Here is a 25,556-nt window from a genome sequence, read left to right as displayed (position 1 = left end):
AGATGTATCTGTTAAACAGCCTTAACCTGTTCCTAGACTCTCATGTGCAAGAAGTCATTTCTGTAATCCCCTTTTCTGGCAGTATTGATGCTGCCTGTGGGAGATAGCTGCAAACCCAGTACCGTAGTATAGTTGCATTAGCTCTCACTTTTGTGAATGGCAGAGTTTTGCTGCCCGGAGTGGAACAGCACAGTTTGAGACAGAACCTGCTCATAACTGGTCCTAGGAGTTTGCCACTGCTGCTCTGAAACCTGGGCTGGAATAAGGCTGTGGTAATTAATGGAGGTTAAAGTACTCCTCTCTGTCAGCTGGTTGGAAATGGAAAAGAAGAACTTGTCACAATTGTGACTGGCTCTAAAGTGCTGTCAGGCTCTCCTCCTTCCCTTCCCCTGCCCCAAGTGGAAAATTGTATTGGAAAGCAGCGGTTAAAGCACTTAAATCTTTCCACAGTTCGTTTCAAGCTCCCTTTCTTCTTCCCAGCCATTCCCAGGCCAGTTCGGAGCGCCGATGGAAGGGAGAGCGTGTCTCTGGCTGGAGCTCGCAGGATGTTGAGTAACAATGGGAGAGCGGCGCTCGGAGCGGGTGTGATGTGCTGGGGTTGCACGTACCACGAGCTGCTCCTCCACGCCTCCGCAGCCCGGCCAAACCGTGCACTGCTCCTGAACCGCTTCCCCGCGCTATGGGAATTCTCTGGGTATGTTACAGTGCCAGGTCAGGCAGAAACGGGCTTGGTACCACTGCTACTGTGCAGGGACTTGCTCCCACCAGCCCTTCAGGAGCTGCTCATGTGTGTCCGGACGGCAGTAGGTGAGCACATGAAACGTGGGCAGCGCCAGAAGCTGTTGTACCTCCTGCTGTGTGTCACCGTTCACGTAACCCATGTCCCTGCCAGGGCACTTGCATCGTGTGCTCTACCTGGTGGGTGGGTGCTCCCTGTCTCTTTGCACCTCTCGGCCCAGCCCTTTTGCTGCTGCAGGCGGTTCTTGGTGGCTGTTCCCTGCGCAGTGGCTCAGTGGAGGGTGTGTGATGCAAGCTCAGCTTCACTGGCCTCCTCTGCAGCTGTCTGGATTTAACAAGCTGACCAGTTGGAGGAAGCTCCCAAGCCCCCTGCTCTGACCCTATTGAACAACTCATGGCACAGGGCAGCCCCACACCAGGAATCTTGGTGTCAGACTCTGAGACATGACACTGCGTTTCCATTCCCTGAGTGAGCACTGTGTGTCCCGCCTGTGTGACCTGAGCTTCAGAGATCTGCTAAAAGGTTTCAGTCATCACAGCCACTTGCTCTTCTCCCATCCCACAGTGTTTTCAGGCTTTGGGGAGGAGAGGGTGTCCATCAGCTGTGTCTGAGCTCGAAGGTTGCCGGGAACTTGTCACGTGAGTTATTTCAGGTTGGCACAGTCATATTTGGGAAGTGTCTGCCCAGCATGTACACCTGGTGGCCAGAGATCTAGGGCCTGGTTCATTCACACTTGACTGCTGAGTACGAAGGCATGACAAGCCACGCTGTCAGGAGGGAGTAGAGCTGGTTGGGGCCCAACCACCATGAGAGTCTGAGTCACTCATGTAGGTGTCTGTAGCACTGAGGTCCTGCGGTGCCAGGGCTGGAGCCACCAGTGCAATTTCAACACCAGGGTCTTTGCAGATTTTTTTTTTTTTTTTTCTGATGGTTCCCATCACAGAATGACAGACAGACACTAAGAACAGAGTGCTGCAGTTCAGTCCAAGTTGGAGATTTTGATATCAAAGATTTAGTGTTGTGCTTCCTGCTTCTAAACGTACGGTGGTGTTCATAGCAGAGAACTCTGTTCATACAAGGGTCAAGCTGTCTGGGAAATGCAACACCCAGGGCCAAGTGTCTGTCAGACCTGGACTGGAGGATCACCAAGATATTAGGATATATATGGTTTTATTTCAGTTGTGTCATGTGGAGATTGTTATTCAATGTCTGTAGGACAGGAAGACTCCAGGGCATCTTAGGATAAACCCCATGCTCCAAAAGAGGTTCTTGTTTTGGCTTTGCCACACTCCAAAGCAAAGACAACTATCAATGCCTGCAATGCTCTTCTCCTAAGGATTAAAGGCGCATAGTTCTGCCAAGATGAAAATGTTGCAGATCTTATTGGGATCCAGTGTTGAGATCTGTGGGTTTTAGCAATGCAAACATGCTGACAGGGCTGCGTGTCTGTGTTTCTGGTGAGGGTAGATTTTTGCAGAAGGCCGATCTGTTCTACTGAGCTCCAGTTGCACCTCTCAGGTCAAAGGCTGGAAGGCAGCATTGCAAGGTCTCTCTTTCATGAAACTTGTGTCTTGCACTTTAATAAGTTTTTCTTGATTCAGTAAAACCTTGACTCAAAGGAGTGGTTTCAGAATGCCTTAGTGTTTTTGTTATGATTCCTCTGCTCTTAAAAGTAGCTCAAGGTCTTAAAAAGCTGGTGGAGGACCTAGCAGACTAGACTTTACATTGTGGCAGTCGTGGATTAACGCATTTGCTACCTTCACCCAGCAGCATGCGAGGCTTGGTAGACCTCAGTGTGAACAGAGCTTGTTCTTTCTTTTCTACAACCCCAGCAGCACAGCAAGAAGCAAAGTCCTCTCCTGCTAAGCCAGCTCTGGAGAGTCCTCATACCCACCTGTGGGCTTTAGGGACACAATTCTTCCTAGTTGATAGCTGGCCACCCATCCTTCTCTATCCTCAGTGAACTGTCTGTCCGTACGTAGCTCCCGCTGGCGGTGAGCAAACCGGTGTCCCCGCAGCTGCACGCGCTGCCTTGGCCCTGCTCTGGTGGCCACGCGCTGTTAGAGCCTGCTCTCCTGCTGTGTGGCTTCCTCTGGCGTGTGCTGAGCTTGGTGCAACGTTTAGCTGATTCTTCTCAATCCCGTTGCACAGACGAGGCTGATTTCAGCCTGCCGTGATGTGTGGGCTCACTGGAACGTGACTGTAAATCCAGGCCTGCACATTTTCTTGTAATGGACAGGGTGGTGAAACTGCGTTGCTGTCTTTAACCTCAGGCTGTCCTTAGACCAAACCCGACTCTTCAGAGCCGTATGCCAGTAAATCAAATAGCTTTTGAATCAATGCACATAAAAGTCAAGAGAGAGAAATTACAGATGGAAAGGGCCTATTGTACCTCGAGTGTGTCCTGCTGCAAAGGGGGCAAGGCAGAGTCAGGAATTTACAGCGTAACTCCAGGAGTCGTCCCAGCCTGTCTGCTGAGGCCACGCGGGGTGATCATCAGATGACCTAAATTTCCTACAACTTTTCCACCCTGCTCATCAATCTGCATTTCATTCCATTGGCTTTATTTTTAGGTGGGGGAAAAAAAAAAAAAAAAACTTGTTGATTGTACATGCAAAAAATCTGATACGTTAGTTCTCCTGCTCATTGTTTTTCACTCAGGGCTCTGCCTAACTCTTTTCTTTAGAAGCATGTTTTTCTCACCTAATATTTAGTTTAAGATTGTAGGAGCTGGATATAAAATCTTCTGGGACGCTTTAATCTGCCAAAAGGCTGCCCAAAAACAGAAACTTTCCAGGCTAGTTCAGTAGTCCTTATTTAGAAAACAGCACCCCCGAATGCTGTGTTGCCTATTTGCCTTTCATCTCCTTGCCAACAGGTATTGGTTGTTTTACCCCGATGTGCTGTTCATGTCCCTTGTGTCTTGCTCCCCTCCCCCTAGGGTTTCCATGTCTTTGAAAGTCGTGGTAACCAGAACTTTCATGTGTTGTGCTTCACAATAGTTTCAGACCAAGAATAATATAGTTGGAGCCAGCTGGATCCCTCATTCCATATTGATACAACTATTCCCCTTAACCTGCCCACACTCAGTGCTGCAACTGCAGATCTGAGGCTGACGCGGTGCAGTGATGGGCAGTGCTGTGATCCGCGCTCCACGGCCACAGCTCCACCTGGAAAGCGCCCTCAGCGGAGCGTCCCACAGCCAGGAACCAGCTGGATTTGGGTGTCCATTAGGAACCTTGCTCGGTTGAAATGTATTTGCCAGACATAGATCTTCTCAGACTCAGTGGTCCTGCTGATGACTCCAATTCCCTTGATCTGCAGCCACTTTCTCCAGAGAAATGTGTCTCCAGCAAGGCCCTTTCTAAAGGCTGGCCAGTCTGGGTGAGTTGCTCTTCCCAGAGCTCTCTTCCTAAGAGTCCAAACAACACTCCTGCTACCCCTGCTTTCCACGATGAGAGTGGTTAAGAACTAGAACAGGAACGCAGAGGGGCTGTGGTGTGGCTTGATGATTTCCAGAGCTCAGCTGGAAAAGGCCAACTTGATGTAGCTTTGAGGTTATCCTGCTTTGAGCAAGAGGTTGGACCAGGGGCCGCCAAAGAAAGAGGACATTACTTAGGAAACCACTGCCTGGGTGGCAGTGAGGTTGTCACTGAGTTGTCCTGCCGTTGCTGCCTCTGGTTGCTAGGTTGTTTAGGTGACTCTCTATGCACTAATTTATTATTTTGCTGTCTTGTTGTCCATGTGTTTGCGGGCTCCTGCAGACTCCTGTTTGTTCCCCAGGGTCACATCCCAGCTGGGAGATGGATGCTCTCCCCACTGGCCATCTCACACTCCCAGTCTGGCAAGTTCATCCCTTTGTTATTTCTCCTTTATCCATCAATTTGTTTCCCACTTTAAAAGTAAATAACTCTCTAATTCCAGATAAGCGGAAAGTAACCAAGCCAAAAAGTAAGGGAAAAAGGCATGCATCCCCTTACCTGGGACAGCTTTAGCTACTGGATGGAGGGTCATGGTATGTGAAGGGCAGCTGGGTTCCTATGGCACTGTAATTTCTCTGGACAATTAACTGTTTGTTTCTGCCATACAGAAAGCTCATCCCAGATTAATCTTAACCAAAAGCTCAGCTTCTGAAGCGATCCCAAGTGCAGGTTAATAAGTACAAGCTTTGATTTTATCTCCATCCTTCACTAGTGTGGAGATAAAATCCTTTTAAAAATCCTTTCTGATCTTTCTGCTTCACAACATGGCTTTTAAAGACATTTTCCATATGGAACTGGCAAATGCTTTAATGAAAATGTAAGTTTTTCTTATTCTTTCAAGGGTTGGTAGCAGATGAGAAGTCCCTGCTTACAAGGGTCATGGTGTGATAATGGGGCAGAAGAGATGGACACTTTCTCCCCAGGATACTCCTGCTAGGAAATGTCAGAGTGTTATTTCTGCTTTGATGGCTTAAGATCATCTGTTTACCTAATGGACTTGCATTTGCATTTTGCAGGTGTTATGTTAATATTAATGTGTTGTCTGAATTGTTAATATTCCGTCACTTCAATGTTACATTAATGAAGGCTGCGGGGGATAGAAAAGAGACCTAACTAATTAATTAAATGGGCAAAAAGCATCTTTACCTCACCATTGTGCTGCCCTTTGCTTCCACCTAATGGGTCTTGACATTTGTGGTCAGCAGCCATGTAACACACGCTGTTGTAGGGAGCACTCAGCCACAGACTTGCTAATTTTTCTGACCTATAAATCACTCTTGTAAACTTTAACTGCAAGGAAAAGTGTTTTTCATTCCTGTTTCCTCATTTTAGTGGGAAACGCAGTCTGATATGAGGCAGGGCTGTCCTGATGTGTGGGGCTGGAGACTTGCACGTCAGGAGAGAGGCTGTCTGCATTTCTTCAGGAATTCTTTCCATTCCCCTCTTAGCCGGACTCTGGATGACGCTAATACTATGTGTCTAGGAGAATATTCTTGACATAAGCTCTGCTTTCGGAGCCAGTTGCATATCAGGCTGTAATCCTGGGAACGTGGCCTGCCCGTCTCTGCTTTGGGAGCCGTGTTTGCAGGGTGTTTCCCCTGTCCTGCACACTCTCTCGGGCCTGGCTTGGCTGTGGGCTCTCTTTTCTCTAGGATTCTTGTGGGCCAGAGAAAACTGTTTTGGGTAGGTGGTCTGAGGCCAGGGTGCCCTGCTTGAGAACCCCCTGTCATGGTTCCCCAAGGCTTCACAGCGCAGGCAATGATCCCCCAGCCAAACCCCATCAGTCTGAACACACCGTTTGGGTCTGGGCACTAGTGGTGGCTGCTTATCCCTCCCCAGCAACATTGCGGAGAGCAAGGGAGGCCTTGGCTTGCGTCTCGGAGCTCCCTCAGAGATGATGCCTCCATGAGCTGGTGGCTCTCTGGAATGACAAGATGGATCTGGTGGGCTCCACAGGGGCAGAGCTGGGATTGTAAACTGAGCAGCTCCTGGAGCTGTCTGCAATGATCTCAAACCTTTATAAAGCTGCATCTTCTACATCTTTATAAAGCTAAATCTTCATGTTGAGGTGAGGAAGTTGTGTTTCAAAGGAGGACTCAAAAAGTGCTACTGCTTCTGTGCACAGCCAGGGAGACTGGCACGGTCCTGTCTGCTGGAGGCATTTCTAGGTCTTGGTATCACTGTGGGGCTCCAAGCCCATGCTGAGTGAATAGCACCCTGGGGGCTGTGTTGGGACCCCTCAAAAAAGTGTAGAAAAGAGAGGTTTTCTGGCTTAGCAAACCTGTTCATGGAGGGCAAGCTGCCTGTGTTTGTCATGCTGGGGGTGAATGTCCCCTGCCTTGGGCTCAGAAATTTGGTAATCCCAAGAAAATTTTGGAGGATGTCACAGCTGGGACTGAGGGAGTCTACTGTAGTTGTCCTGTGTGTCCTTGTCATGAGTGGATGAGTGCGTGCTGGCTGGTCTGAGCTTTCAGGCCTGGCCCATGGCAGCCAAAGATGCTGTCTTGGCACAGAGGGACACTTCAGCATCCTGACAGGAGTCTGAAGGTTACCAGTGGTTCGCATGAAAAGCAGACTGCAGTCGTATTAACATTTAATGAGAGGGCACAGCCCACAGAGGCTGTGTCCTCTGCTACAGGCTCTCTTTTCAATTAGATGACATTTCCTTTCCTGCTTGGATCAATGTGGGACATGGGGTGGTGGGACGGGCAGGCTTTGCCTTTATCTCTTTAATGCAAACCACAGCAGATCTGAAGAGCTGCCAGGCTGGGAGGCGTTTGCCATCCGCTTGTGCCGTCTTCAACACTTCAACGTCTGACCTGGCGTTGTTCTGCCAGATTAAGGCAGCTCTGTTATGTAACAGCACTGCAAAATGGTGTCAATAATTTCAAAGGAATTCAGGCAAATGGTTGAGGTTTTTCTAGTGGTGTAAATCCCCGTGTGCAAACCAAGCACATCAGACTTTAAGCAATTAATTCCTAATCATGCCAAATGCCTTCAGTAGCCCAGCTTTAGCACTGAGAGCTTAAGCAGTTTTCCACTGTACCGCACTTAATTTGGATAAAGTGAAGAAACTGGTATCATGGCATTTCTAGCCTAAAGGTGCAGGAGTGGCCAGTAAAATGACATTTGAATTGAGAAAAATCCCCCTTTCATTTGTGTTCTAGGCATCTATTACTGGGAAGACACCATAGCTAATAAAAAAGGCATTCATTATACTCTAGAAAGGGAGTTCATTAGAGAGAAAAGCCATTCTAGCTTAGTAAGAAATGCATCTGCAACTGCCTCAGAGCTGTTATTCTCATCAAGTTTCAATGTTAGCAATTTTAACCAAGAGTTAATTGAGCAATCTCAGAAAGCAGAGTAATTCCTTTACTCAGCTAAGCTTTGTAAGGCTACCACGCACAAGGCAAAAGGAGCACAAATGACTTTCATTAAGCCAGGAACCGCCAGTGTTCTTGCCTATTACTACTTTTTCTTTTTTTAAAAAAGTAGGGCTTTGGGGCTTTTGGCAACTGTCTTTGGCAAAGGGAGCTCCACACCGGTATTACAAAGCTCATATATAACCGTGCCATCCAATTTTTTGGATAGTAGAGGGTTTAATTTTCATAACTCACCAAGCAGCAGTCCTCTTCTGGAGGGCACGGCTGAAGATGCTTGTGGCCTTTGGACTGGTACAGTGTCCCCAGGAAGACAGTACATCTTTCTTGCAGGATTTTGCGTGGAAAAGGGCCATCCTAAGCTCCGTTCCGGCTACTGTCCAAAGAGCATGATTCTGTCATTGGCTGCACTCTCAAGAGATGCAAGGTTAGCTAATGTTGCTTTTAGAAGAGCGTTTATAGAAACCTCCCCAGTTCCTTTGCTTCATGGAAGAGCTGTAATCAAAAATAAACTTACTTGATTTAAAGAAAAGAAGAAATAGTCACACTGTATCCAGGGCACTAGACTAAGTCTTTGGAGAGAGTGTGTTGGTTGAACCGTGGAGCTGTTTTTCTTGCTGTTGTCCTTCAACGAGTTCTACTACTCCTGCTGCTGTTGGGCCCCTGAGCACTGGAGTGTTTGCATCCTTCTGTGGAAGTGACTTTCTCTTGGTGAGCTCAGCAGGATTTAGTCTGTTCCCCAGAGGTGGCTGGAGGTCCCTTTTTGTCACGAGATTGCTCTGCAGTGATGATCCTTTCATGCTAGCACAGAACTAGGGCTCTTATTACATACCGCTCTTAGCAAACAGATAGTTATCCATCAGTGTCTTTGCAGCCTACAAAAGGCACTATTTGCTCTACAGAGCTTCCAAAGCCTGTTCCCATCTCTCAAAATGTGAGGGAGGAGATGCTCTAACACCTGCAAGTGCTGTTGTGTTTCAGTGTCGAGCTCTGCATGGGGCTGTCTGCCAAGAAGGGCAGTGCTGTTCATCTGGAGGCCACATTCAAAGGAGGCCAGAGCTTCCTTTTCTCAGTGCTAACTTCTCATCGTACCACTTGGTTCGACCACAGGCCAAGTCTGAGACGTAATGAGTTGGGGAAACAGAGCAGGCCCTGCAGGCCCTGCTAGGCAAAGCACAGACCTGTGCTGAGCAGGGGGTGTAAACCCATCTGCACAGTCACCCGGAGCTTGGGAAGGAGCTTGAACAAGTGCTGTGGGAGGGAGGCAGGATGGAGATGGATCCTGGATCGGATAGGGGAAGGAAAATCAGTACCTTTGCAGAAGGGGTTCAGGCATACCTGGCTCGAGTCTGAGATGCTGAAAGGATGTTGGGAAGCTTTAAATTATGTCAACTCACCCAGCTGGATGGAGCGCCTGTTGAAAGGCAAGCTCTGACTCCAGTGCAGGGCAGTTCAGCTGCATCCAGTTGTGAGCAGATTGCCCCAGTGAACAACAGGCAAAGAGGGGACCGACTTCCCACAACATGTCAAAAGTATGGAAAATCCAGTCATAGTGTTTGGGGTTTGATCTCCGTATCTGTGTCTCAGCATTGAAAACACTTCAATGCGTGGAATATACCCAGCAGTTACATCGTCCGGGAACCCATGGAGGTGAATAAGGAAGCACAGGGAAAGAGCTGTGCTCATCTGTTTGGCCATACCTCGCTGTCATTTGTTCTGAGCTAAGGTGTGTGTTACACTGGTGGAATGTTTGAATGTGTCTGTGCTCTAACCAGCCTGCCTGCCTCGTTCCTGCACTTACTGGATTACAAAGCACTTCTTGTCCCTCCCTGTGCAGCAAACCTTGATTTGCTAATGTCATTTGTCAAGTTAATCAGGGAGAGTGGGCACTTAGATGGCTATTGTACAGCCCGGCTGCATTGCCATGGAAACACGGCAGCCAAACAGACATTCCACTTGCCTGCTTTGCTCCGCTGAGGTTCGGCATGGAAACCCAGGATTTTATTTGCCATCTACAAAACAACTTGCTGGGGATGTGGATAGCTTTTTGAGGTTCCTGTAAAGAAATCAGGACAAGTTTCGCTAATCTTTTATGGACCGTATGGTATGACTGTTACTAAAGCAGTTCCAGAGTTTGAACGTTTAGCGCCTCTTTCCGTGTCCCACAGACGTTTGGCTCTGGTAGGAGCTGGGTGAGGGGAGTTACAGCCTGGCAGCTTGCACTGGAGGCAGCCGTCAGAGCATTATCAGTCTCCCTCAGCTGGATGCTTTCCAAGAAGGTTATTCTTTGCCTGCAGGAGCAAAGACCATCAGTTAAGGTACTTTGAAAAGCACCAAGTCTAAGAACATCTCAGGAGCCTGAAATCCCCCCAGCAGTTGTGGGGATTTAGAAGCTGATGTGCCACAATCATGTTTGAAACGAGGAGGCGAGTGCTTCTGAAAACCCTACCCTCCGCCTGACCTCTTGCATAATGCAGACTATAGAATTTCACCCACGAACTCCTGCACCGAGCCCATAACTCATAGGCGAAATCTGGGTACTGAAAGAGGCAGCAGAAGATGCTTGCGCGTGTCACAGACCTCTCGAGCTGTCCTGACTCTCCCTCTCCTCCCTCTCACGTGTGCACGCGCTAAATGATGCGTTGAACAGGTTTGGAAACGCTCCCTCCTGCCGGCCCGGCGAGCAGGACAGCTGGAATCCCGAGCACCTATGTGAGGCAGAGCCACCTGCTACCCCCGCCGTGCCGCGCAGGACAGCGGAGGAAGCCTCGCCTGAGCACGGAGAGGGCAAAAGTTCAGACCATATTGTTTATGGGATTTTGTGGAGCCGGGAGCCAAGGATAGCTCAGCTAATCCAGAGGAAACTGTAGCGATGGCATTAGAATGCGTTTCACATGGGATTCATTCAGCGCGCGTTCAGAGGGACTCGTCTTTCTGTCTCCATTTTTTTAGCCATGAAATATTTTTCTTTGCACTCCGCTCTGCCAGCCGCACTGAGCCAAACTCCAAGCTGGGCTGTTTTAAGAGAAGAAAAACTCTTGTCGTTTGACCTGCCGACGAGCTCGCGGGGTTTCAGCGCTGCTCCCGGTAACGACAGCGCCAGGCGCTCATCTGGCCCCCGGCCGCTGCCAGCCGCGCTCCCGCTCCAGGCTGCCTGATGATCCGCTGCTTTTTTCCAAGCCGCGGAGTAGCGCTTGCTGAGGTGAAAGCCCCACGAGGACACTCGCCCCAAGAGCATCACGTGGCAGCTGTCTTTGAAAACGGGCTAGGGAAAACATGAGAGGATCCCGACTTCAGGAGCAACGTGGGGTTTCCGGCAACGCGTCGCAGTGCTGGATGGCAGCGGGGAAGGCTCCCCGGCGGATGAGAAGGCAGCGGCTCAGCCGTGCTCTGCTGCTCCTGAGCAGCTCAACCCGTGCTGGTTTCAGCTGCCCTCCGAGCCCTGGGCTTGTCCTCCTGTCTGTGCTGTGTCCCGTGCGAGGTCTCGGTGCGGGCCCCACAGCGGGACCTCCACGCTGAGCTGCTCTTTGCAGATCTCGGCCTCCCGCCCCGAGGGAGCTGCCCCCACAGAGCCCCTTTCTCTGCTGGACGAGGTGACCTGGTTTGACTCTGGGTGCAGGTGCCAGCTTGTTTGCTGTCCCAGCCCCTTCCATCAGACCCTCTCACGTGCTCTGGATTAGCCCAGCTGTGACTGTTCCCTTCAGAGAGCTGCCACACAGAGGGGGTGTTTTCCTCTCCCTGGGGACTATATCTTGGGGAATCACATTTAAAACAAACCTATCTGGGAGTTACCACAGAACACCCCTCTCTTGTTCCTACAGCAATGACTGGATTGCTCAAATGGGGTGCGTTTGGGGAGTAGCTCAGTGACTCCCATGGCACTGGAAGCTGGGAAGGACCCTCTATGTCCGCAGGGCACGCGCATGGGGGTCCTGGGCTTCTCTTCCCACCTGGATATGTGTGTAGCATGGTGTCCAGCCTCGGCTGTGCCACCGGCTTCTCGGAAGCACCAAAGCAAGCCGTGTTCCCCCAAAGCCGCGTGCTCAGGTGAGGATGCTCCAGAGCTGCTGGGAACAAAGACTGTCTCTCCAGCCATAGAGGTTTCTTCTGGATGTTGCTCTGGTAAGGGGAACGACTGTTGGAGCCCTTGGTTTTTGGAAGGTTTCTCCGCGGCAGGGCACTGCCCTCAGACTGATTTCTCTTCTGTAGTGTTTCTAGTTTGGCTTTTGGGGCAGAGAGTGATACAAGCAGCTTTTGAGCTCTGAGTTTCTAAGGGTTTCATCCTGCGTCCTGTCATGGGTGTAAAGCTCCTCATAAGATTTTCCTGTCTGTGTTGCTGGATTCATCCCTGTGCTGGATATCTCTCCTTGGTGCAAGGTTTCTGGGGCTAGTGCTCCTTCCAGGTGTGGACCTGAAGAAAGCAAAGAGGTGGTGATTTTGCAGAGCGTGGGACATATGTACTTTTTTTTTCAAGTGTAAAAACACTTCTGACACAAGCTTCAGTTCAGTGCTGCCTGCAATATCAGAACAGCAGTAGCCCCAGAAAAGTTAAAAGGCCAAGCCCCTCAAATGGCAAAACAAAATGCGGAATTTAATAATCTGGAGTGACAAGCGAGGGGCCTCACACTCTTGTGAGCGCCAGGAACCAGCTGGATCGCAGGGGTGCCTCAGTGCTCGGTTACAGTGTTTGTGTCGAGGCGTGAGACAAACACGCTTGCCCACAACAGGGAGGCAGTGTTGTTTGTGGATGGGGTTACTGCTTTTCCTTCAGAAAGGTTTTACAGCTCACTCCGAAGGTCCCGATCGCCACCGTGTTTCAAGGGAGGCAGAGAGGCTCCATGGCCTCCGCCCGCGCATGCATCTGCGTAGCCAGGGCCAGCGCTGGAAACCCGTTTGCACCAAAAAACCCAGTCCCCCTTTGCACCAAAGCCCGAGGAAAGGAGCGACACCGCCTTTCTCGGCCTGCCCATTGCCATGTGCTGCCCACGAGCGTGTCCGGGAGGTGGGGACAGCCGCACCACAACCCGCTGGGCCCTTCGGTGCCCTCGCAGGGCAGGGCCAGCCGGGGTGCCCAGCGCCCTTGGGCCGTGCTGTCCCGTAGCCCCTGGTGCCAGGGGCCAAAGAGGGACCGATGTTGCCATCTGCTGGCTTAGCTGCACAGGAGCAGCAAGGTCTGCGCTCAGCCGTTGGGAAAGGGGCTGTCACGAGCGTGTCCGGACCGTGCGCGGTGCCCGCAGCCCTGGTCGCTCCTGTGCTGGGCCGTAGGCAGCCTCACACTGTGCTGACTGATCCATCGGCCTCCTCGTAGCATCTGCTTGTCCAATGGGTGTTTCTGGGGACAGGATCAGTGGTCTCTTCCCATCCCATCTGAGGCTCCCCTGTTCCTCACGCCTTTCCTTTCACTGTCTCTGTGACAGTGACCCTCCTGCCTTCCCCGCTGGTTTGAAGCGTTGTCCTCTTCAGGGCACTCTCCTCCCTGCCCAGGGAGCCTCTGCGGAGCCCTTCTTGACAGCGCTTGTTCCTCTGAACGATGAACATTTCCACTGCTGATTACAGCTGTCATGCGCTTATTCCTCCTCTGGGCTTGTCTTTAATTATTTCCTTTCTCTTTTGTGTTCTTGGCAAGTGCTTGATGGCTGGGAACACATCACTGCCATAGCGAGTGCCCTGGGAATGCAGGACCTTGCTCATCTGGCCAGCCTATCACGATGAGAGCTGCAGGTTCCTCATCCCTGTCCCAGGTGCTCCCTGGTGCCCCTCAAATTACCACTGCGTGTGCAGGAGCAGTGGGAACATGCCAGCATAATCAGTGGCAGCTCGCTTGGGCATCGCTTGGAGCATGTGGTTACTTTTGTAGCTCTATTATCTTTCTAGGCAATTAGCACGAGTTAGGAGCCATGGGGACTGTGACAGCAAAGCGCGGGAAGCCCGGTTAAGCGCTTCTCAACACTTATCTAAGCCCAGTTAAACGGGTCTCCTGCGAGCCAGCCCTACAGCTGGTAGCGTAACTCGTAACACACCAGAGATGCTTTCTAGCCTGGAGATTGCTTTTCTTCGAGGCAGATACCCCAGAGCTTTCCATTCAATGGCCGTGCGAGGAAGAGGAAGGCTGCTCACGCAGCCCGGGTGAGCCCAGCAGTGTCCGCAGCGGAGCAGACCGGAGCAGCCGCGGAGAGCCCGGATAGCGCGCGGTTGCCGGTGCAGCCCCGCGGCTGCCGTGGCGGGAGCGAAGGCAGCGCCGCGCGCCCGGGCCCGGCCACACATGTCGATCTCGGGATGGGGGAGCAAGTGAGACGCTGTTTTCTCTGGCCCGGGAACACAGCGACGCGTGTTTGTTTTCCGTGCTATCTCTTGCACTGCGTTTGTTATGCTTGTCGAGCACTTTGGGAGATAAAATGACCTGAAAGGAGATTATTTTCTCCTAAATTAAGCTATCAGTTTATCCTTGACTTCTGCCTGTCTGCACTAGCAGGTTGGCCTTCTCCGAGTCCGTGGGGATACCTCAGCTAGAAAACGAGAATATGAGGGGGGATTTGCTGCAGTCTCAGGTCTAATCTTCTTTTCTAACGGCAACTTGAAGCTGTTCCCCCATCTGTGTTCCCATCCTAGTTCTCCTCCTCGTTCCCATCATGGTATGTTTGACTGGTGCCGAGTGTACGGCTTTGCCTCCTAGGGCGCACGCGGCTCTGACGGGGACCTGGGGGTGTTTTTCTCTCCTGCAGGCTGGTGGAGGAGTTCATGCTGCTCGCCAACATGGCCGTGGCCCATCAGATCTACCGCTCCTTCCCCGAGCAGGCGCTGCTGCGCCGCCACCCGCCGCCCCACACCAAGCTGCTCAACGACCTCATGGAGTTCTGCGACCAAGTCGGCCTCGACATCGACTTCAGCAGCGCGGGGGCCCTGCACGTGAGCGCGCCGGGGCCGCGGGGCGTTGTGTGGCTGCGTTGTGTGTCGGCCGTGCACGTCTCTTGAGGGGTTCTGAAACTGTTGGAGCCTCAAGGCACGGAACGTGTGTGAGGGGGAGCTGCCATCTCTGCAGCTCCTGCGGCACGGGTGGGAGAGAACTGCTGTTGAGGAAGGGGAAGGAAAGAGAGACTCCTAAAACCAAGCAGCTTTTGGGGTGAAGAGCAGCAGTGCAGTCACCCTGGCCTTTGCCCAAGCAGTGCCTACAGCTAGTCCATCCCAAAATGAAATTCCTGCTGTAGCAGCGTTTGACTCCAGCAGCACTGGGCAAAGGTAGCCCAGCCAGTCCTTGCCGGCTGTGATGTGCACAAAGCATAGAGCAGGGTCTGGGAGACCTTGCAAGCGACCCAAGTTACTGCTCTCCCTGCCATACAGGGCAACAGAGAGCACGTCCCAGGGCAGGGCGCTCCCTGGACACCCAGATTTGCTTTGCAGGAGATCGTGAGCCAGTCGCTTGCTCTGTACCACAGGAAAAGGAGCCCTGAAAGGGGGTGTTTCTGTATGGACTGCTGAAGGTCTCAGGGAGCGGAGGGTGGGGAATGGGGACTGGGAAGGACCCGAGAGCGGTGCTGGGAAAGGTCAGACACAGCCAGTGAAGGAAGTATCGAACCAATCCTCTGCTGAGCGTGTCCCAAGACTGAACTCAAGCAGAACAGCCCAGTACAGGTTCCAGGATTTTCTTTCCCCACTACCACTGGACTGTGGATAATCCTCTGTTAATCCTATCCGTGCTGGCCTCCCTCGCACGGCTCCATCAGCTGGGGCTGCTTTCCCTGCTCGCTGGCTGTGCCGAGGCTAAGTCAGCAGACACAGGACTGTGCAGCTTCTCTTCTCTCAGCTTCTCTTCTGCACTTTGAACCCTCTCCTCTCTTCCTTGCTGCTGGCCCCAAGCAGTGACCTCTCATACCTGCATCGCTCCGGAGTCCATGCACTGAAGCTCTCGGTGTTGGACAGGAGCCAGGCAGGGGTCAGGGAGAGGGCTCGCGGTGCCCCAGCACGCTGCCTGTCTGCAGATGGAGCCAGTGGCCCCTGTGCACTCACTGCACTGGCCCTGGCAGGTGGGTCAGTGCTTGGCAGTGCTGTGTGCCCAATCCTGCCAGGATGCACTCGCTGCCACAGCCAGAGCCCAGCTCCTCACGCGCTTTCTGCACTTTTCAAGGGGATTTGTAAGGAATCAGGGCAATTTGCTCTGACAAACTGCGGATTTGTCCCAGTGAGGTCTGTTGGGGTCCTCCAGCCACCACTGCTTGCCAACACTCTCTTTTCTTCTCCAGAAAAGCTTAAATGAAACGTTTGGTGCTGACAAATACTCCGAAGCCAGGAAAGAAGTGCTGACCAACATGTTCTCCAGGCCCATGCAGGTAAGGTTGGCACCATGCACCTGGATGGAGCTACCTGCTGTGCCCCATCTCCCCCCAGGGCTCCTTCTGCATTACTGTAGTGGTTGGGACATAAAGGGAAGGTGAATCAACACTGAACGTGGTATTGTGGGGCTCCCAGCAGCTCCCAGCCAGTGTTTCAACCCCACGCTGAAGACCCAGGGCAGCAGAGCTTTTCTGGATGAATCTTCCCACCCCAAACCTACAAATAACAGTTGAAGCATTTCATGCTTGAAGAGGGTGTGTTGGCAGACCCTGCTGCACAAGTAGCTGGTGACAGACTCCAGGGCTGTTCATGCCAGCTCCTCAGGTTGTAGTATCCAAACTGGCTTCTTGGACAAAGAAAGAATAAGGAGTCCAGATGATGCAGACTGATCGTAACGCACAGTCTGACCCTCCGGCTCATGCTCTTAGGCAGGAATGCTCTGGAAACCCTTAGTTTCTCTCCAGATGAGGGAAAACCTTCTGTAAAACTCTCTGTGATGGAGTCTTGTGCTCTTTTCCCTGATTGCTGTGTTTGGTGTGTCTCCAGCTCAGGACACTTATTTGGGTGCTTATCAACATCAAAAATAGTTTTTATGAAACATCTGTGTTTCTACATTTGCATTGGGGCACAACACGGCCTCTTCTGAGGGAAGTCCTACCCCACAGGGAGAAGGAGCATGTTCCTGAAATGGTCTCTCTGTTGTGGCCTGCTTATCGCTGCAGGAATGAATTATCTTCCTAACATCGCTCATTTGACTGTCACTCTTCTAATTAGCTCATTTGCTCCATTTACTCATTAGCAGTTGCCTGAAGTCCTGCTGTACTTTCACGGCTTAACGCTTGCTTGCAAGTGGATTTGGGGACTGAAGCCACGTGGCAAAATGTGGTCAGCTCAGTAGTGCTGCTTTCCAAAGAGCAGGCAGCGTTTTGTGCAGAGGGCTGTGTTGCCCCCCATCCTGTGTTTGACTTGTCCTGGTCCTTTCTGTCTCATCTTCCTCTTCTGAAAGATGATGCTGACAGGTGAATGCAGTGGTGCGATACCATCGTCAGAAGGTCAAGGTGCTCTTGTGTACAGGTGTGCTGTGTTGAAGCAGCCCACCCCTGTCTGGCAAACCTGCTTCCTGCCTACACTCAGCTTTGCAACCTGCAGACACAATGGGCCCAGTTTAGCACCGAGCCCTTGTCAGCAGCCTGTCTCTAAGTGACGAGTGTCTTTCCCTTCTGCATTTCCTGGCAGGTGCAGATGTTTGTGATATTCTTCTTGTTGAGGGTGATACAGGAAACAAAAGAAGTTGAGTTCTGTCTTGATCCTAGGATGAATTATGCAATTGGTCATTAGCTGATTCACTGCTTAGCTTGTAAGTGGAATTTCAAACTTGCTGGAAGCCACCAGCCAGGTGAATGCACACATGCTCTCACCTTTAGGGTCATTTTCCAATGTGATCCAGCACGTACCTGCAGCAGTGTGTCCATATGACCTATAGTTTGTCTGGAAGGACCACGGTGCTGCTGGGGTGAGAGACATCAGTGTTATTCTCTGCACTCTGTCTCCTGGTCATGCTTGTTGCGTGCTGGCCAGGAGGTTGATACTGTTATTCCTACTGCTAAATGCAGAGGATGGATAGTGCAAACCCCTGTTAATACCCCTAGGAAAGGACAGAGAGCTACCAAGTGGAAAGAGCTTTCCCGGGGAGGACGACTTTTTCCTGTCTGCCGCTGGTCCCCGTACAGATAGAGCAGATGGAAGAATCACCCCCATCCTGCCCATCTGCCCGGGCGTCCCGGTCAGAGCCCGGCTCTGGGCACTGGCAGCTGCAGAGCAGGGCCGTGCTCCAGACGCCGGGGCCGAGCGGGCGTTGAGGGCTGCGCTCTCGCTCTGACAGATGGTGTTGAGAGACCGTCCAGGCCCAGGGCGCTGAGGAATGACCCATATTCCTGCACGCGTTTCAGGTCCCAAAGCTTGTGTTTCACGAACAAGATTGCAGATATATCAGCCAAAATAAGCTGCCCCTAGCCATGCTCACAACAAGTGACCATCTTCCATCTCTCCTGTATTTCGGTGGTCAAGATATCAACCTCCTGGAGAAGGAGGGAGCTGGGGAGCAACTAGTAACGCGTGTCTGCAGGAGCGCTTGGATTGCCATGCGAGGAGTTTTGTAACAGATGAAGGAGCAGTGACATGCCATTTTTCAGAGGCTCAGTCACTCAGGGATTCAATCTGTCTGTAAGAGCAAAGTCGCCCCTGGTTGGCTGGGGGTAATTTATTTCCAGGCTCCTTGCAGTTCTCCCAGGGACTGCAGCAGTCAGACCCTGAGGATTTGAGACCATTTGTCAGAGGAAGTTGCTAATGAGCAAACATCTGCCTTACATCAGGCTGGTGTCACTGGTGCTATTATGGTGGCAAGGGCAGGTGTCAGGAAGGTATCAGATTGGACTCCTTGCACTATGTATCCTTGCCACAGCCTAGAGAAGTATTTTCACAATGATAGCCAAGCTGTTTCCAACCTCTGTGAGGGTCATGAGCTGCCAACAGGGCATTGGAAGGGGTCCTGGATGCAAAACAGCACAGGACGTTTAGCATCTTGATAACTTGAAAGATGGGATGTTGCCTTGTGCTCCAGGAGGAGCATAAGCCCTTTCTTTATAAGGGACTTTCTGTTATAAGGGATTTGGACCCAAGCTAGCCTTGCACCACCAGGCTGGCATGCTCTGCTGTCAAACCCGGATGCCTCTCTACCTCCTGGCACTGCAGGGACCTTCCTTCAGTGGCCAGGCGTCCTCCCACCCAGGAGCCTGACTTCAGCACCCTTAGACACCCCTGCAGTATTATGCTTTTCTAAGCACAAGCTGCTCATCCTGTCCCGCGCCAGCCTCCAGGGCGCGGAAACGCAGCGCGGGGAGCGCGCGCGTCTCCCTGCGCAGCCGCGCCGAGCCCTGTTCGGTGGGAGCTGAGCTAATTGAGTGGAGATCGTGCTTTGTGGAGTCCATCAGAAACAATTTAGTTCTGGGTTGTGGAAATTGGCAGCCATCAGAGATCCTATCCCAGCTCTTGGGTCTCATAATAAGGCTGGGACCAATGCTGCTTTTTTTAACCTGCTCTATTTACTTGCCCGGATCAGTGCGCTGCAGCTCAGCAGGAGCTGGCTGTGCCGCTGGGCTGGAGAGCGGAGGAGACAGCTGCCCAAACCGTGGATCCCAAGGCAGCTCTGTAATCAGAGCCAGCTACTCCTGTTGTTTTTAAATCTTTTGCTCTTATTTTTAAACGGGTTCATTCAATCACCACCGTGCCATGACCCCAGGGCAACCCCGCCGACCTGCCCGCCCTCCCCTCCCCGTTGGGCTCTGGCCCTATTGTTTTCCCAGCCCCGAGGGCTGGTGTTTCGCAGATGTAAAAATAAAGGCTGTAACATGTGTGATAACAGGGGTGGCGTGGCCAGGCGAGGCTCCCGTTGAAGAGGCTGCTGGGCAGCGCGGGGCCGGCACAGGCCGGGGCTTGGCGTAGCCGGGCGTCCGGCCACGCTGCTTCCCAGCTGCCGCTGCGGAAGGACGCAAGGGGCATCACAGCGGGGCCGGCTCCTGCACGGAGGTGAGGGGCGAGCTGCTCGTGCAGGCAGAGACGAGGGGTGTGCAGAGCCTGTGGCCTCAACAGGGCCAGTACGGAGTCTGGCGCAGGAGCTGCTCGTCGGGAGAGCATCCGCTGTCGGATCGTGGCTGCTGCAGCACTTACCTTGTGTCTGTGCAGCTGAACGGGACGGTGGGTGAAGGACCATCGGCTGCTTGGCTCGGAGCAGCTGGATCCCCCATCTCGCAGGCACGGATCCCTGCAGGCTTGAGCAGAGACCTGCACCATCCCTTCATCTTGTCCTTCAGGAAAATGTGGCAGGAAAGCCCACCAGGGAACATAAGGATGAGCTGATGGGGCTGATGGTTCATCAGCAATGCAGGGCCGGTGTCTCTTAGGACAGAAACAGATCCATGTCATCACTCAAGGATAGAAGGACAAGTTCTCTGCAGCACTGTAAAACTCTCCTGGCTTTCACTGCCCAGCAAAACTGCCACACACGGGGATGCAGGAAGGTTTGCATCCGTGCTCACACCCTTCCCTTGCTTCCCACCGCTTCCAGATGGCTCTGTACTTCTGCACTGGAGTCCTGGAGGACGAGACCCTCTTCCGCCACTATGCCCTCAACGTGCCCTTCTACACGCACTTCACGTCGCCCATCCGCCGCTACGCAGACGTCGTTGTGCACCGGCTCCTCTCGGCCTCGCTGGGTGAGTGCTGCTCGGTGAGGGCCGCGCTCTGCCGCGTGTCCCGGTGCCACCTGGCAGCTCTGGGCAGCGGGAGGGCAGGCGGAGGCTCTGCCCGGCCCGGCGGGACTCCTGGCCTCCTGCCTTGCCTGCCATAGCTGCAGGAGACCTGGAGGCTGCTTCCCACTGGTGCAGCTCCCTCACGTGGGGATGCCTGTGACCCGGCAGCGGGACAGGGGAGAGCTGGGTGTCCAAATCCAGGCTGTTATGGGGCATGTCTGCAATGAGAGGGAGGACGGGCCCCTCACCATTGCTCGTCTCGCTCCCAGGCACCAGCCCTCCCATCAAGATGGAGAAAGATGCCATCCAGCTCCAGGCAGACCACTGCAACGACCGGAAGATGGCTTCCAAGAGGGTGCAGGAGCTCAGCGCCGACCTCTTCTTTGCCATCTTTGTCAGGGTAAGAGCTGTGAGTTCCGCAAAGCATCTTCGGGTCTCCCCATGAAGGCCCAGCTGAGACCATCCATTCCTTGGGAACACTGTCATATGGGGCTCCCTGTGGGGATGGCTGGATGTGGGGTGCTGCTGTAGTGACAGCGCTGTCTCTTGACAGGAGTGTGGTCCTCTGGAGTCAGAGGCCATGGTGATGGGTGTCCTGAACGAGGCCTTTGATGTCCTGGTGCTGAAGTTTGGAGTACAGAAGCGCATTTACTGCAATGTAAGTGCCTCGGTCTAGCTGGTTGCCTCACGCTCACGCAGCCTCCCTGGAGACAGCCGCAGCACAACTGGCAGCAGCCTGGGCTGTCGGAGCAGGCCGCAAATGTCCTGGGGTCCTCTGGGGGAGCCCTGCTGCCCCAGAGCTGATCTGGAGCTGGGACGGCCACAGGGGTGGGAGCCAGGGGACAGGTGAGGAAACTGCAGCCTCTGAGAACAGAGCCCAGGCAGAAGCTCCCCCGTTGGCTCTGCCTGGCATTTCTGCTGACAGCAGAGCATGAGGAGACAGAGAGATCTGGAGCCGCCCGGTCTCTGAGACCAGCTTCTCCCCACTCTGTTTTGTGGGTTATCTCATCCCGGAAAAGGAAATAAAGGCAAGTTTGTGGGGACAGAGATCAGCATGGTCTAAAGCAAGGAAAGGGAGCAAGGCTAGTTTTCATTTCACTTAATCGCACAGTGCATCTAGGACTATGACAGCTCCACTGTAGGCCAGCACCTGCAGTTAGTGGCAGCATCTTTGCTTAATAACCTGGTTATACAGCTGACGATGACATCTTTAAACAGGATATACAGCGTGATGTATGGGCGGTTTGTGTATCGCAGCCACCCCTGATTTACATGCTCAGCTCACACTCATGGGCTGCAGCATGCTGGCTGTTGCAGAGCTGCAGAGGGCTTCATGCAGTGCCCTGGGCAAAAGCAAATCCATGAGGGGGACAGTGGCATGGGGAGGTGTCACTGGGGGAACAGGACCAGGGGTACAGGCTGTTCCCAACGTGCTCCCTGCCTGCAGGCGCTGCCCTTGTTGGGCTTCCAATTCCAGAAGGTGGGCAGGAAGCCGGAGCTGACACTCATGTGGGAGCCAGAGAGGCCGGAGCAGGAGGCTGTGTCCCAGGTAAGGATGCTCACAGTGCCAGGAGCAGGAGTGGAGGCCGTGTCCCACACAGGGATCCCGTGCTCTCTGCAGGGCTGCATCTGGGAGGCCTCATCACCTCCTGGGCTGGGGGGTCCTGCTGCCCTCCCCAGCAAACCTGACTTCGGCCTTTCCTGTCCCATCAGGGCTTGTCCCCAGCCCTGCTCCGTCCCCCGGCCGGCCTGTGCCTGACCCCTCCGTGGCCTTCAGACTCAGCCCTGCCTGCTGTGTGCACTGCCTCCCAATTTAGTTTCCTTCATGAATTTAATTAACATGCTGTTTACTTCCCTCTTCCAGATCATCAATTAAGATGTTAAATAAGATCAGGCCTACGGCGGCTCCTGTCTAGGCCCTTCCCCCTGTTTTGGCATTTCTTTCCTCCTCCGTGGCACAGCTTTCCCATTAGGTTTCCATCCATGTGACAGGACAATTGCCCAATTAGAAGGAATTTTTTAAGTCAAACTTCCTGAGTTGTGGTGTCAAATGGTTTAGTATCATCTAGCTATCTTTCTCTTGTGTCTCTGTCATCTATTAACTCGGTAACTCAATCAAGGGAGCAATCACATTTGTCTGACTTGATTAAGTGGTGCCTCTTTGCCAACTTTTGTCTGGTGTTGCTGTAAAATCACAGCTGTGTTGATTGCTGGTGATCTCTGCTTGGCTCCTGGTGGAGACAGGAGATTTGAATCCAAATCTGTTCCTGCACAGATCTGTGCTCTGGGTGGCTCCGGGTTTGAACCCCATCTTTCCAGCCCAGCAAAATTCTCTGAGTGTGCAGAGCCAGGTGTCAGTGTGGTCAGCCCTGGAGGTTTCGCACACAGGGCTGGAAAGGGATGAAAGGGACTCTCGATCCAGGGTCAGGCTGACTCTTCCAGCTGATATGACACATGTCCTTCAAAATTCCTTCCTTTCCAAGGAGGATCTTGCAGGCGTGGAGAGGTCAAAGTCAGCAGAGCTCTTCAGCTGCTGGAAGCCTTCCTGCAGGACTGGCCTCCCTTTGGAGCCGAGCTTTCTTTTCTAATCTTGTTTGGCTCAAGGAGCCCTCTGGACACATCCCGAAGTGGCCTTGGTTCCTCTTTTCCTACAGGAGCAGGTATTACTTACACACTAGCAGGGTCCTGCATGAAAAATGATGCCCCAGCATGAGCAGGGCCCATTTTGGTTAAGTAAACACTTGGCGATGGAGGAAACTCCTCCACGAATCCTCCACGCCTCCTAAGAAAACACTGGAGCCTTCTCCTGGGAGCACGCGCTGCGCCGGCCTCCGAGCCAGCGGAGCCCTGAGTCAATAAATCTCCAAGGCCGGGACCAGCCAGACCCTCGGAGATTTGTGCTGAACCAGCGAGAAATGTCACTCTGACATCCCGTGGTGCGGAGCACCCCTTCTCCCCGCCTGGCCCCCGCGCTTGGCACCCGCTCCCCAGCTTGGCTGAACCCAGGCAGCAACGGGAACATCTGGGAAGGCTGTTTGCGGAAAGCCGTGCCGCGCGCCGGGATCCGGGCCGGCCGGCCCCGCTGCGGAGGGGCGCGTGGGCTCCTGCCCCACGCGTTCCCCCCCTTCCCTCCCCCAGCTCCGGGATGCTGTCAGGATATTAGCAGTTGTTAGGGCTTGGCTATGAAGTGGATCTCAGAGGCAGAGGGTTTGATGCGGGATCAGGCAGCTCCTGGCAGTTCAGCAGAGGGATGAGGCAGGATCTTGCAGGGGAGCCCTCCTGGGGGCCTGGCCCCATTCGCTCCCCCAGGCTTGGGGGCTTGCCCCATGGCCGCAGCCCCATGCACGTGCTGAGCGGGCAGAGGGAATTGCTGCTGTGGAGGAGACACGTTCAAGCCGGCCAGGCCGGCCATTTTCAGGATAGCTGTCTGCAAGAGGAGTTCCCTGGAGTTTGCTCGTCACCAGCCACTTGGATACCGTGAAGACTCAGTGACGTTGTCCTGCTGTGAATGTTAGTGTGGAGTGGCAGGAGCTGCCTGGCCCAGCCTGGGTCACCCGGGCTGGCTCCGCGCTGGCTCCTCGTGGCATCCGGAGCAGGGAACACAGACATCAAGAGGCTGGCCCTGCAAGTGCCGAGCCGTGGCCCTGCAGTGGCCACCGGGGCCTGCTCAGGGCCGTGGAGTTTGGGACTGAGGAGCAGGTGCTCGCGAAGGCAGTGGTGACACAGGCTGGCTGGGATGCGGCTGCCTCTTGCTCCCTCTCTGCATGGAGATAATCCTGTGACCTCTGCAGAAGGGGCTGCGTTGGCCCCTCTTGATGTCCCAGCCAGCCCGTTAACCACTGTGAGCAGAGCTGATCGATGCTTCAGGTTTCTAATCTGCACAATTGCATGCGTAGATTGATTCAGAGGGCAGGGGAGGCAGTGGCAGGCAGCAGTGCATTCCTGAGCAGGAGGAATTGATTTTCTGGAGTCTTTATTCCCTTGTGTCTCATCCAATACGCTCCCAGCCCGGGTCCCCTCTCACTACACAGTCAAGAGAGGTCATTACCTCATTGTGGGGATGCTGAGAAAATGCCTAAGATCATTTGGAAAACCCTTCTCACTGCTGCTCTGCTTTGGCGCTTGGCCAAGTCACTTTATTAAGTGATATTCTGCATTTTCTGGATGGAAGTGAGGCACAGACGGGCTTTAGGGGAGACTGGGACCTAAAGACAAGGGCAGAGTCACACACTGTCCTGCACAAGAACAAACTGGGGGCCTTATTGAGATGGCCTAAGTGCAGAGGTGGTTTGAGAGGCTCCCTTGGTCACTCTGGGTTTCCTGGGTCTGCCCTGCGCTGCTGCCTGTGGAGATGCTGTGTGGGCCAACAGGAGCCGCAGCGGCACAGACCTGCTCAGCCCCGGCCCCGTGAGCACCTCCATCCCAGCAGAGTGTCCCAGGTTTTAGGCCATCCTGCCCCCTTGCCCATCTCTTTGGGGGATGTTGCTGAAGGGGCAGCAAAAGCCAGCGCGGCTCTAACCAAACCCTGGGTCGGCGCTAATCCAGAACCCCCCTTCTCTCTCTGTCCGCCTCGCTGAAGGTAATCACCATTTTCACGCTGGTGGACGTCGTGCTGAAGTCAGACGGGGTCCCGCTCAAGTACAGCGCCGTGATGAAGAGACCGGGCTCGGAGAAGTGAGTGTGTGCGGCCTCCGCTAGTGCCCTGCTGCCAGCAGTTTGTCACCAGCCAGGCCGTACCTGCCGCACGGACACCCACGGGAGATGGAGAGGACTGATGAGGGGTTCAGGGTTTTGTTTTTTAACCCAAAGGTATTTTATTTCTCGTTTGGATTTTAACTTGGCCTGTCAGACTGGGAGCAGGGCTCAAGGCCTGAACCTGCCCTTGGACAGAGCCTTTCTATTCTCAGATATTTTTAGCTTTACGTTTTGGGGATTTTTTTTTAAGGCAGTGAACATCCCTTGTGTCCTTGGGTGCGTGCAGCGGGGGCCGCGCGGGGACTGGCGTCCCCGGGAGCAGAGAGGGGCTGCCACGCTCCACGCTTGGCTCCAGGCTCCCATCGGCCTGACGTGGGAGGAGGCCGAGGGGCCGCGCGAGAGGGTTTCGTGCTGGGTTGTGCATCATGTAATAAAAGCCGGGTCAGCAGCCGTGTGGGGGACTGCGTGCAGGTTTTATTTGGTCTCCTCCGCGTTCCCCAGCCAGGAATCCGAGCAATAACTCATCTCCCGGGCAGCCCTGTGCCTTCCCCTGCTTGCCGCTGCCCGGGCGGTTGTGAAATCCAAGCGGCGCCGCCCGCCTCCCCCCAGCCCCGTGTTTGCTCAG

The 25,556-nt window shown here is 53.4% G+C and overlaps 1 protein-coding gene across 1 annotated transcript in view; it reads left to right on the top strand.

The window, feature by feature from the left end:
• Window positions 1–25,186, top strand: part of DIS3L2 (DIS3 like 3'-5' exoribonuclease 2) — a 186,772-nt gene extending 161,586 nt beyond the window's left edge. The window contains exons 16-22 of the mRNA XM_088525501.1: window positions 14,324–14,507; window positions 15,839–15,925; window positions 20,053–20,200; window positions 20,506–20,636; window positions 20,790–20,894; window positions 21,684–21,785; window positions 24,816–25,186. Of these exons, the coding sequence (XP_088381627.1) occupies window positions 14,324–14,507; window positions 15,839–15,925; window positions 20,053–20,200; window positions 20,506–20,636; window positions 20,790–20,894; window positions 21,684–21,785; window positions 24,816–24,914 (856 nt within the window). The 3' untranslated portion in view covers window positions 24,915–25,186. The remainder of the gene's footprint in view (window positions 1–14,323; window positions 14,508–15,838; window positions 15,926–20,052; window positions 20,201–20,505; window positions 20,637–20,789; window positions 20,895–21,683; window positions 21,786–24,815) is intronic.
• The last annotated feature ends 370 nt before the right edge of the window (window positions 25,187–25,556 follow it).

The sequence above is a fragment of the Tinamus guttatus genome, unplaced genomic scaffold, assembly GCF_059628265.1.
Source record: "Tinamus guttatus ecotype Peru unplaced genomic scaffold, ASM5962826v1 Tinamus_guttatus_pri_ptg000227l, whole genome shotgun sequence".
Taxonomy (NCBI): Eukaryota; Metazoa; Chordata; class Aves; order Tinamiformes; family Tinamidae; genus Tinamus; species Tinamus guttatus.
The sequence above is the reverse complement of the archived record's forward strand: the minus strand, read 5'-3'. Positions and strand labels throughout refer to the sequence as shown.